This window comes from Phocoena sinus, chromosome 6, assembly GCF_008692025.1.
Source record: "Phocoena sinus isolate mPhoSin1 chromosome 6, mPhoSin1.pri, whole genome shotgun sequence".
In the NCBI taxonomy this organism is placed as follows: domain Eukaryota; kingdom Metazoa; phylum Chordata; class Mammalia; order Artiodactyla; family Phocoenidae; genus Phocoena; species Phocoena sinus.
The window spans coordinates 70,376,900-70,389,540 of NC_045768.1; the positions used below are offsets into that span (position 1 = coordinate 70,376,900).

The 12,641-nt window shown below is 37.2% G+C and overlaps 1 protein-coding gene across 8 annotated transcripts in view; it reads left to right on the forward strand.

Moving 5' to 3' along the window:
• Nucleotides 1-12,641, forward strand: part of FOCAD (focadhesin) — a 314,089-nt gene that overhangs the window by 202,793 nt on the left and 98,655 nt on the right. For all 8 annotated transcript variants that reach the window (XR_004350331.1, XM_032634650.1, XM_032634653.1 and 5 more), the window contains 3 exons: nucleotides 1,544-1,676; nucleotides 4,885-5,070; nucleotides 10,567-10,688. Coding sequence is in view for 7 of the 8 variants with exons in the window: in XM_032634650.1 (XP_032490541.1) it covers nucleotides 1,544-1,676; nucleotides 4,885-5,070; nucleotides 10,567-10,688 (441 nt within the window). In the remaining variant the exon portion in view is untranslated. The remainder of the gene's footprint in view (nucleotides 1-1,543; nucleotides 1,677-4,884; nucleotides 5,071-10,566; nucleotides 10,689-12,641) is intronic.

Consider the following 12,641-nt stretch of genomic DNA (forward strand, 5'->3'; position numbering starts at 1 on the left):
TTTACCGCTGGCTTCCACCTCCCCGAGTCTCCTATCACTTGTGAATGTGACATGTAGCAGAGCTTATTCATGTAGCTTCCAGCTGTAAGCATTGTTGTCTGTTTCCCCCCATATGCTGTTCAAATATTATTTTCAATTTGTACTATGATGTGTAAAAAGTCAGGAAGCAAGGTAAACAGACCCAGAACCAACTCCTTTTTTTGAAACTTTTTAGGCAACTAGGACTAGTTAAAATCTCTAAGATACCTCTTGATGATACCAAATGTGGCAAATTCCAAGTATATACACAGACCAGAGACACTCCGAAAGCCCTGCTTGTCAGAACCAAAAGGTTTGCAAAGGTGCCAGGGTTCCCCTGGTGTGCGCTGATATCAACAAATGCAGGCATGCCCTCTGCGGAGCATGCATCATTGTTATCTCTGTAATTATGGCTGGCTCAGCCCTCTGAGAATTAGATCCTCAAGACTGAATCAGAATTAAATCTTGTCTTGGAAAGTGCTTGGTGGTCAGGTTGCTTTCACTCCTTCACTACTGAAAAGAACGCTAGTTATGATTGAAAGTCTTCATCGGAGTTGAGGTTATTATACGTGAGAAGCATTTTATCTCTGTTTGCTTTTATCCCCCTGCAAGAATCCTAACTCAGTGCAGTTCCTAAACGGAGCAGTGCTTTGGGGACCTATGAAAAAGGCAGTCTGCAGGAATTGTTAATTATTTCTAAAAATAACTCCGGGAGACAGGCTAATGGTAATGACTGGGTTCTGGCACTTTACGGTTATAGCAACCACATTTATATATTTTGATTTCCTCCCCTAATGCTTAATTATCTCCATGTGGGCATTATCATGGTGTGTCATTGAAAGTATTAAAAATTTAATTAATTGCTTGACAGTTATAGCTTGTGGAAACTACAATAGTGGTAATCTTTTTACATTTTTAATTTTTGGTTCAAATAAACCTAACTAATCACAGAGTAACCACAAAATCTTCAAATGGCAAACTAGACACTATAAAGTATAGCTACCAACTGCAGATTTTAGTGTTTTTATATTCCATAGCAACAAACTGCTAAGTCTAAAAAAAAAAAGTCAGCCACAGCATTCTGTGTCTTCCTGATCTCTACTATGTATATTCTACTAGAAGATTTTAAGCTTTGTCATAGAAATATGGCTGAAATCACAAATTTTTAAAACATGTATTCAGACAAGGCAAATATTTAATTATAAACCACAGAAGTTCAATATATTGAATGTGTGTTTGCATTTTATTGTCAGATGGTATAAAATTTTATTAGTTTTCTATAGTAATCATTGCTTAGGCTGGTTTATGGTGATTTTCTTACTATATTACCATTAGTTCTTTACATGGATCTGGGAGTGTTTCTAATAAGATGATTAGGTTTACCATTTAGTTAATCTGAAAATGAATAGATTTTAAAAATTAATTTTCATGGTCTTTTGACATTGTAGAGCAATGAGTCTAACTTAATTTTTTAAAGGAAAAGATTTTACATAATATTTTAGTATCGCCTTCTCTATCATTTCAGGTAAGACCAGAAATCCAAATTCCTGATGACCTCGATGAAGATGAGGAGGGTGACGAAAAGGACGTGGATCTTTCCATTCCTGGTTCTTGCTATCTCAAACTGTTGTCACTCACTGCTCCTTCCGTTTTACCAGGTGACTCCTATTTTGTGTCAGGGAAGCTAGCATTTTTTTAGTGATTTTAACTGTCTGATTAATTGTGCTCTTTTGTGATGAACACATATTATAGCTTACTTTAATCTTAAATACTTATTTTCTATGTGTCTTATAGGGACTGCTTGAGGTAGTATGGTGTTCAAAAACACACTGAAAAATGTTAGACTCAAGTAAAAATAAACTGGAGAACTAGTTTAAACAACCATTTTCACTGAAAAATTTAAATTCATCTCAAAAGTTAAATTTATTCTACAAATTTTCAGTGAGACTTTAAGTCACTGATTCAAATGGTTCTTTAGCTTATTTATATAAGATAACTGAAAAGATCATTAGAATCTTCAGAAATTTCCTGGGTAGTTTCATCATTAGAAATATATTCTTACTAAAGAAAGGGTGGTACCAGTATTTGAGAGCTATACATTAATGCTTTTAAAAAATAGATTAACTTGTATGGTCGTTCAGCAATTTTTTTTTCCAGCTTTGATATAAAGCGTACAGGACCTTGACATTTTAAAAAATTATTCTAATTATACCTAGTTGTTCTAATTCAATAGTAGCCAACATTTTCCCAAGCATGCATCTATTACCTTATTCTGTCCCAAATCTACCCTGAATGTTCATGGATGTAAAAATTTAATTTCTCAAAATTAAGTTCAATAAACACAAGAAATGTCATCTTTATCTTCTCAGTCATAATCTCAGTAGCCTGTAATGTTAGAAGTTTTTATCCTTGGTTTCATCCCACATGGAGATTCCTGAGGAATTCAGCCAAGTATATAGTAGTATTTCTTGCTAGACAAAGCTCCTGTCCCAAATTCCTGCCTCCTTTCATTAGAGAAAACTGAACGGTACAACTTAGACAGAGTCCACCTTTTCTTTTCTCCTGATGTCCAGAACAAGCCTTAAGGACTTCTTCCCTTTTTCTTTCTCCTGATCATCCCCACTTCCTACCTGAAGGCTCTTCAGAGTCTAGGACCTCCCCTGTGGTTAATAGTAAGCCCAAGGAAGAAAAAAGCCATCAGTTATCCAAAGTTCCTTCTGTATCCCAGAATAACCTTAGAGTTCAAAGTCCTCTTGGGTTTTTGCATTCATGGTATTTTACTTTCATTTAAACTACTCTCAGGGCTGGAATTATTTGATAATCCTTAATTCTCTGAAGAGCTTGACAAGTAGACAAATTTTCATTCCTGGGTTAGTCTTCGTGTAGATGTGTACTTATCTCTTGACATGTATCAGCTTTTACCAGAATAGGGTGTCTTCTGAGAAAGCATGAAATTCTTTCCTCACAAATGCATGATTCTTAGGTCCATTCTGAAAAGTCTATACTCCTCCCAAGCTTGAAGCAGTCGTACATGTGCATGTACATACAGGAATTGAAATGTATGACCTGAAGTTGGATATTACTCACACTTTTCATTTAGATGATGCGTTGATCAGGGTCTTCGCAGGAAATTCAGAGAGAGTAATTGAGAGTTTAATAAAGGGACTGCTTAAAGGTGTGTTGTCAAGGTTAAAGGAAATTCACTAGCAATGGTGAATCATCTAAGAATGGTTAATGTCCCTCAGCCTGAAGAGGTAAGGGAAGGGAGCAGTTAGGAGAAGAAGAGAGAGCTTCTGGGTCATAAGAAGCTCCTAAGGGGAGCAAGGCCCTTCAAAAGAGGGATGCAGACCACCTGGGGCAGTCCTGCAGGAGGGTGTCTGGGGATTACATGCTCTCACCTCTGTTTGCACCCTGTGATCGCCTGCCAGTGTCTCCCATTGGATGAAGCCAACTAAAAGCCAGAGGACAAGGGAGTCTGATGATGCAGTTGTGAAAGGTTATTCTTCCGGGGCACAGAGTAGGGTTGAGAGTGTGGATCTGGAGGGGTGAATAGAAAACATACTACATAGGTGTTCTCTGGGCTTTGAATGGAGAAGCTTTGTTGCACCTAGGAAAGTTCTATATAGGAATGACAGAACTGGGTACATAATACATGTTCCAGTGAGTACTTCTGCCTTTAATTTAATCGTGGTCATTTAAAGGAGACTTTTAGACCTATTCAGAATGAAATTCTAGTTTAGGTAGACAGACTCTTGCTTTTTGTTCCTATAATAAGAGGCACCTGTGGTAGTTTCCTTTTTTGTTTTCCATATGATTTGTTTAGCTTTAATTTTTGTTGTTTTTATTTCTGCATTGGGCAACCTCTAGTGGTCCTTAGGAAAATAACACTTGAATATAAACCTATAGTGCTAATCAGGTATTTTGTTTGGATACCCTATTGTCTTCTGATCCCACATTACTGCATTACCTTATAATAAGTGAAGATGTCAAGCAATAAAGAGCTTGGGCTTAATTAGAAGGAACACAAACAAAGAAATAATGAATTAATTTTTTAAAATAAGTGTACTGATATTACTGCCGAATGGTGGATAGTCATAAAGGGCCTCTCTGAAAATATCTAAATGACAGGAAGGTGCCAGTCACGTGGACATTGGGGATTAGTGTGTTCCAGGTGGAAGAAATGGCAAGTGCAGTGGCCTTGACTTAGATATGAACTTTGTGTTATTGAGGAATGGACAAAAAGGGCTTGTGGAAGTGTGTCTTTAACACAACTAGGAAGGAAGGTGGGTGGTAGAGATGAGGTCACAGGGAGAGTCAGGGGCTAGGTCATAGAAGGCCTTGATCATTGTCAGACGTCTTGACGTTATTCTATGTACAGTGAAGAAGCATTGAAAGATGTTAGGGAAGGAAATGACATAAAACTCTAGCTTCTTTCTGGGTAGAGGATGGTTTAGAGGAGTGGTCATGAGGAGAAGAAACCAAGAACTAGTTTTTAAATTTATCCAGATGAGGAAGAGAGAAGATAATGACTGCGCAAGTAGCAGTGAAAATGGAGAGAAACTGATGGATTTGACATATATTTTTAAAGGTAGATCTAAAACTACTTGCTACATATAAGGAGTGTGAGAAAGAGAGGAATTAAGAATGACTAAGTTTTTAAGCTTGAGTTACTGGGTGCCATATTCTGGTTTGGGGAAGACTACAAAAGGGCTGGGAATCAAGAATTGTTTTTTTACTTTGTGAAATTTGACATGAAATATAGCTAAGTTGTTGTTGTTGGTGTGTGTGTGTATGAGTGAAGAATGAATGTTTCTCTTCTAGCATACTATATTCACTCTACTTTTGGTCTCCTTTTATTTCTTTCAGCTTTGGAGGAATTTTTTACATCACTTGTGAAGCAAGAAATGGTGAATATGCCCCGTGGGGTGTATCACTCTGCATTAAAAGGAGGTGCCCGCTTAGATCAAGGAAAGACTGTAGCAGGAATCCCCAATTTTATGTTGAAAATGTATGAAACAAACAAGCAACCGGGTTTGAAACCTGGCCTTGCGGGTAAGCACAATACATAGTATCACGGTACAGGATTTTAATGTGATGATTTAAGTTTCTCTTCCAAGTAGGGTGTAATAGGGCATGGAAAGGCATTGCTGCTACTGCTAAGGTCTAGACACAGCTGGATAAATTACAAAAATGAATCACATTTTAAAGCCATCAGAGAACTGTAGAAACAAAGACATAGATAAAACAAAGAATAGACTGAAGTTATGGAATGGAGAGAACATTTTAGATTGTTCCCTATGGACCTGTCCCACGCCCCAGCCCCTACCCCATGGGAGATATTCACTGATTCTGGTTGTGGGCTGGGATTGGGTATTGGCCCAGGAAGAGGCCTGTTGGAGGATAGAGAAACCAGTAAAGCTTTTAGTGGTTTCATGGGACTAGGCTGACGTGATGATTAATTTTATGTGTCATCTTCATTGGTCTAAGTGATGCTCAGATAACTGGTAAGTATTATTTCTGAGTGTGTTTCCAGAAGAGGTTAGCGTTTGGATCAGTAGACTGAGTAAAGAAGATCACCCTGAGCAGTGTGGGTGGGCAACATCCAATCCATTGAAGACCTGAATAGAACAAAAAGGTAGAGGAAGGGTGAATTTGCTCTCTTTGCTTGAGCGGGGAGATCCATCTTCTCCTGCCTTTGGACATTGGTGCTCCTGGTTCTTGGGCTTTCTGACTCAGACTGAATTGCACCACAGGCTTTCCTGGTTCTCCAGTTTGCAGACAGCAGATCATGGGACTTCTCAGCCTCAAAAATCTTGGGAGTCAATTCCCATAATAAATCTCCTCTTGCTTATTTACATATCTGTACCTATATATATCCTGTTGGTTTTGTTTCTCTCAAGATTCTAATACAGGTGACAAACTGGAGATTTTCCTCATAAGCAATTTAGTGACTTTTGAGTTTGCGCTGAAAGTTAAAGAACTAGGCTGATGCTTCTGAGAGGCAGTGAAATCTCCAGTCTTGTGTTGCTTAGGAAACAAAGACTGGCTAGGAGAATGGGCCTGAAAACAAAGCACGCAAGTAGTGAATTGATACTGAGATCTACAGCTCTTTTCACCTGGATGCACTTACTAATGTTGGCCTCAGATAGAGGCTGAAATTCAGGCTTGACCTTAACAAGAGGCTGGTGCAGGAGGCAGAGAAGCCAACAGAGATCATGACATTTATGTGGTAACCTGAGTGACAAGACTGGGGACTTGAGACCCTTCAAACACACAACCTGTTTCTCCCTTAAGATATTTGTCAAATTTTGCAGCTTTGTGGGAAGTTAAAAGCTAAGCTGAAAACTTCTGAGGACAGATACAAATCTCTGAATCTCCCATAATCTTTCTGTATTGAAGAGTCAAAGACCGATTAGACTGTCAGTTGAAAATCTTGAGGAGGTATGCCTTAGGAACAGGGTTGAAACAGAGGTAGACTGAGATTTACCAAAGCTATAGTCAAGCCTAACTCAGTTAAATCCCTCATTCACCTGAGATGATCTGTTCTTCACTCTGTCTGCCTAACAGAGGAGAAAATCCTCTGATTAAAAAAATAATAATATCATTTAGACTTTCTGTGATTCTTTCATACACTGTCCAGTGAAAAAGTGCTAGACATATGAAAAAGGAAGAAGCTAGAAATGAAGGGAATATTTCATGGAGATAAAGAAGTCAGTCCATTAGAAAAGTATCACAATTCTAATCAATGTGCCAAAATAACAGAGTTTCAAACTATATGACAAAAATGAGCAGAACTGGGCTTCCCTGGTGGCGCAGTGGTTGAGAGTCCGCCTGCTGATGCAGGGGACACGGGTTCGTGCCCCGGTCCGGGAAGATCCCACTGAGCCTGCGCGTCCAGATGTGCTCCACAATGGGAGAGGCCACAACAGTGAGAGGCCCGCGAACTGCCCCCCCCCAAAATTAGCAGAACTAACTAAATAGCCAAATCCACAATAATAGCGGAAAACTCTTAAACAGCTTTTTCAATGGTATGATGAACAAGCAGACAAAAAAATCAGGTTCACAAAATATATGAATAATACTATGAATAAACTTTACTTAAGTGACATATGGAACATTGTATCTTATAGTGATAGAATTTGCATGCTCTTTAACTGTACATTGGAAACTTATCAAAATGGTCATATAGCAGACCATACGTTTCAACAAATTTCAAAATATTGAAGTCATTGAGTCTGTCCTCTGATAACAATGTGATTAAGCTAAACTAAATAACAAAAAGATAACTAGAATTTATCCACTCGCCTGGAAATTGAACAGTACACTTATAAATCTTCCATGGATCAAAGAAAAAAATCAAAATGGAAATCAGAAAATATTTTGAACTGAATGATAATGAAAATATGCCAAATTACAACTTGTGGGATGCAGCTAAAATAGTGTTAATAGGTGATAAAAACTCTTCAGAAAGTGGGCATAGAGGGAACCTACCTGAACATAATAAAGGACATATACAGCAAACCCACAGCAAACATCATTCTCAATGGTGAAAAACTGAAAACATTTCCTCTAAGATTAGGAATACAACAAGGATGTCCACTCTTGTCACTATTGTTCAACATAGTTTTGGAAGTCTTAGCCACGGCAATCAGAGAAGAAAAAGAAATAACAGGAATACAAATTGGAAAAGAAGTAGTAAAACTGTTACTGTTTGCAGATGACATGTACTGTACACAGATAATCCTAAGGATGCCACCAGAAAACTACTAGAACTAATCAATGAATTCAGTAAAGTTGCAGGATACAAAATTAATGAACAGAAATCTCTAGCATTCCTACACACTAACAACGAAAGATTAGAAAGAGAAATTAAGGAAACAATCCCATTCACCATTACAACAAAAAGAATAAAATATGTAGGAATAAACCTACTGAAGGAGGTAAAAAACCTGTACTCAGAAAACTATAAGACACTGATGAAAGAAATCAAAGATGACACAAACAAATGGAGAAATATACCATGTTCTTGGATTGGAAGAATCAATATTGTGAAAATGACTATACTACCGAAAGCAATCTACAGATTCAACGCAATCCCTATCAAATTACTAATGGCATTTTTTACAGAACTAGAACAAAAAATCTTAAAATTTGTATGGAGACACAAAAGACCCCGAAAAGCCAAAGCAATCTTGAGGGAAAAAAATGGAACTGGAGGGGGCTTCCCTGGTGGTGCAGTGGTTGAGAGTCTGCCTGCTGATGCAGGGGACGCAGGTTCGTGCCCTGGTCCGGGAAGATCCCACATGCTGCGGAGCAGCTAGGCCCGTGAGCCATGGCCGCTGAGCCTGCACGTCCAGAGCCTGTGCTCCGCAACGGGAGAGGCCACAACAGTGAGAGGCCCACGTACCGCAAAAATAAATAAATAAAAAAACCTTAAAAATAGAATTACCGTATGACCCAGCAATCCCACTACTGGGCATACACCCAGAGAAAACCATAATTCAAAAAGATACATACACCCCAATGTTCATTGCAGCACTGTTTACAATAGCCAGGTCATGGAAGCAACCTAAATGTCCATCGACAGACGAATGGATAAAGAAGATGTGGTACGTATATACAACGGAATATTACTCAGCCATAAAAAGGAACGAAATTGGGTCATTTGTATAGACATGGATGGACCTAGAGACTGTCATACAGAGTGAAGTAAGAAAGAGAAAAACAAATATCATATATTAACGCATATATGTGGAATCTAGAAAAAATGGCACAGATGGACCAGTTTGCAAGGCAGAAATAGAGACAGAAGTAGAGAACAAACATGGACACCAAGGAGAGAAAGCGAGGGTTGGGGGTGGTGGTGGTGGGAAAAAAAAATATTTTGAAGTCTTATAATTTCCATTTCATTAAAAATTATCTGCTTTACCTGTAAGAAACAACAACAACAACAGTGTTAGTAGGAAATTTGTACCCTGAATGCATATACTGAAAAAAGAAGAAAGGAAAACAATTATAGTTTAAGCTTCTATTTCAAGAAACTTGGAGAAGAACAGCAAATTAAACTTAAAGAAATGATAAAGGAAGGAATAATAAAGATAGGATTAAAAATCAGTGCAATAGGAAACACAGGAAATAAAGAAAATAAGCAAAGCCAAAGGTTATTCTTTGAAAAGTTTAATGAGGACTTCCCTGGTGGTGAAGTGGTTAAGAATCTGCCTGTCAGTGCAGGGGACACAGGTTCCATCCCTGCTCTGGGAAGACCCCACACGCCACGGAGCAACTAAGCCCGTGCACCACAACTACTGAGCATGCGCTCTAGAGCCTGCGAGCCATGACTACTGAGCCTGTGCGCCACAAGTACTGAAGCCCACGGGCCCTAGAGTCCACGTGCCACAACTACTGAGCCCACGTGCTGCAGGTACTGAAGCCTCTGCTCCTAGAGTCCTTACTCCACAATAAGAGAAGCCACTGAAATGAGAAGCCTGTGCACCACGACGAAGAGTAGCCCCTGCTCACCACAACTAGAGAAAGCCCACGCACAGCAACAAAGACCCAACACAGCCAAAAATAAATAAAAATTAAAAATAAATAAAAAACGCTGCTAGTTAAAAAAAAAAGTTTAAGAAAATTGATAAAGCTGTTGTAAGGCTGGACAAAAAAATAGAGAAATATAGATCACCTGTATCAGGAACAACAAAGGAGACATCACTTCAGGCCCTACAGCATTCAAAACATTAAAGAATATTTTGAAGAACTTTTAGCCAATGAATTTCACAGTTTAGATGAGATGTAGAAATTCGTCAAAATATAAAACTTTGCAAAACTGACAGAAGGAGAAATTGACTATATGAATAGTTTGATATGTATTAAAGAAATTGAATCTGTAGCAACCTTCCCACAAAGAAAACCTAGGTGCAGATGGCTTCCTTGGTGAAGTCCTCAAAAAACTTAAGGGAGAAATAACAGTGGTCTTTATAAACTTCAACCGAGAAAAAAAAAAAAGAAGAGAACACTCTTGATTGAGATCAGCATAATCTTGACACCAAGTAGAAGAAGAGAATAGTAAAGGCCAGTCTCTTCCACGAGCATAGTTGCAAAAATTCCCCCAAAGTATGTTAGAAAAGGGAGGAAAAAAGGGAGACTGAATGTATGTGAGTGCGGGTATGAAGGAAAACTAGTCCACTTATGGGTAGAAACTAAAGGAACCCATATTATTCAGGAGTTCACAAAGACTGACATGCACAAGCATTTCTCTTTCATTGAAATTTGTTTTTAAAGAAAAGCTTAATAGAATTTCTAGAAGTAACAGTTCACAAAATTTAAAATAAGACATGATTTGAAATTTTCTCTTTTATTTACAAATGAATAAGGCTTGTCAGTAAGTGATCATTTCAATAGCTCTTTTTTTATTCACAGTTAAAAATCATAATTAGTTTAGCATATTCTTTTAATTTCTAAATCTCTCTATACAGATTGATTGAATATGGATTACTGAGACCCTAATTAATGAGTTTTTCCATAAGCAATGTTTTTATTTTTTTTAAGGTGGTATGCTATTTTGTTATGATATTTCAATGTATCAGAGTAAAGATGGCAAACCATTGAATAGACTGATGGCCAATAGAGGGCGAAGTTTCAAGCAGACTTCACTTGCTCTAGTGCATGAGGTAGGTGCCTTCCCATGCTCTGTAACACGTTCTTCTTGCTTATATATGTTTTGGGGTTTCCCTCCTTCACTTTATGCCCATGAGATTTAGTGTGTGTTTGGGAATTATTTTTCTCTTTATCATAATTAATTTAAGTGGCTTTTAAAGACAACCAGAATAGTTGAGCCAACTGAATACTAAAATATTTTGAGGTATTTCTCAAAGAAACTGGCATGCTTCCCCACTGTTCAGCCTATTAAGGAGTAGTATCTTGGAATTTGGTTTATTTCATCAGTATTTAACTTCCATATTTCAGAATAAATACCAATTTATTATTTAAAGAAATAATTTTGCCTGTTTCTTAATTGTGATCCTTTGAAAGTATGTAGAGCACCAGTGTTTATATTTTGTGAATATTGGGAATTAACAGTAAATAATAGAGTTTAGGGGAAAAAAAAGCCTATAGTTTTAGTGTTTATTTAATTTTTCTTTTAGACCACCCTTTTAAAATAAAGTTACGTTATTTTCTGCTAGAAATCTGATCGTTGCAGATGGTAGCAATACGAGAGGGAAGAGGGAAGTTGTAAAGCACTTGGGAAATTTGTTTTTTTGTTGTTTTTTAAAATTTTATGACAGTTACTCATTCAGTGATATATAAATTAAAATGTATGAATGAATAACAAAACAAAATATCATGGCAAAGAGGTTTATTTTACATAATTTAAACATAAGTTATATACAAATTATACATGAAAATATATAAATTGTAAAAAATTTTAAAGGATATGAGGTAAAAATAGTGCTTCTACAGTATGTTTGTATTAAATCTTATTTTGAGACATAATTTATAAATCTTGGCATCACTGATTTGATTTGATCATATTCTGTGTCATACCAATTGCCACCAATTAGCATAGCCAGGTTTTTTGTTTATTTGTTTTTTGGCCTTGCACGTGCATGGCATGAGGGATCTTCGTTCCCTGACCAGGGATTGAACCTGTGCCTGCTACAGTGGAAGTGTAGAGTCTTAACCACTGGACTGCCGGGGAAGTCCCAGCATAGCCAGATTTTATAGACCCACCTCTATCCTAGCCACCCATATTAGTTTTATATATTTAGTTAGAATTGAAATTATGTAAATATTTGGTTCAGAACCTTTTTTGTCTAATACAGTGTCTTTATTTAACCAAGGAGGGAAGAAAGATCTGGGGAGAGCACTGTTTCTCTGGGAAGAAGAGAGGTTTAATTTCATAAAAGAGGAAAAAGCATAGGTAATTTCTAGATTTGTTCTCCCTAGCATATTATTTGTTGGTATGGAGAAGAGAGAGATTTGGTACCTTTTTGGGTTTTAAAGCTGTGGACTTAACATGGGTAACCAAATTGTTAAGTATTAATGGAAGCCTAATTTTAAAAGTACCATCAGAAAAGAAACAAAAAAAGTGTTAATGTGGAGGTAGCAGAAGACACCTAATAAGTTCAGAAAATGGAATCAGAACTTATGAGGTGTACCTTAGATGTGAACAGAGAAAATATTTGGGTTATGATACTTGTTGCTTGTATTTTAGAATGCTTAGAAAGTTTCAAGAGATGAGAAAAGATCATAATTTTAGGAGTCAATTGGAAGACACATTAGACAGAATTCAGCCAAATCTATGGTAGGATTTTGTTTGGATTCATTTTCTGCTCACTATAATCCATTTTTTAAAAAAAGAGATAGAAAATGAGCCATGCAGTTTCTCAGACTGTCTGACAACAAATAATAAGAATTTTAAGAGCTAGTTAATAAGTATAACAATTGCAATAATAATAGCTAATAACCAGCTCAGATGCTTCAAAATTTGCCATGCATATATTAATTCATTTAATCTCTATATTCACACTATGAGGTTGGTACTGTTAATGTGCATGACACAGGTAAGTAGAGGAGCCTGGAAATTGAACCCAGGAAGTATGATTACCCAGTTCTTGAACTAC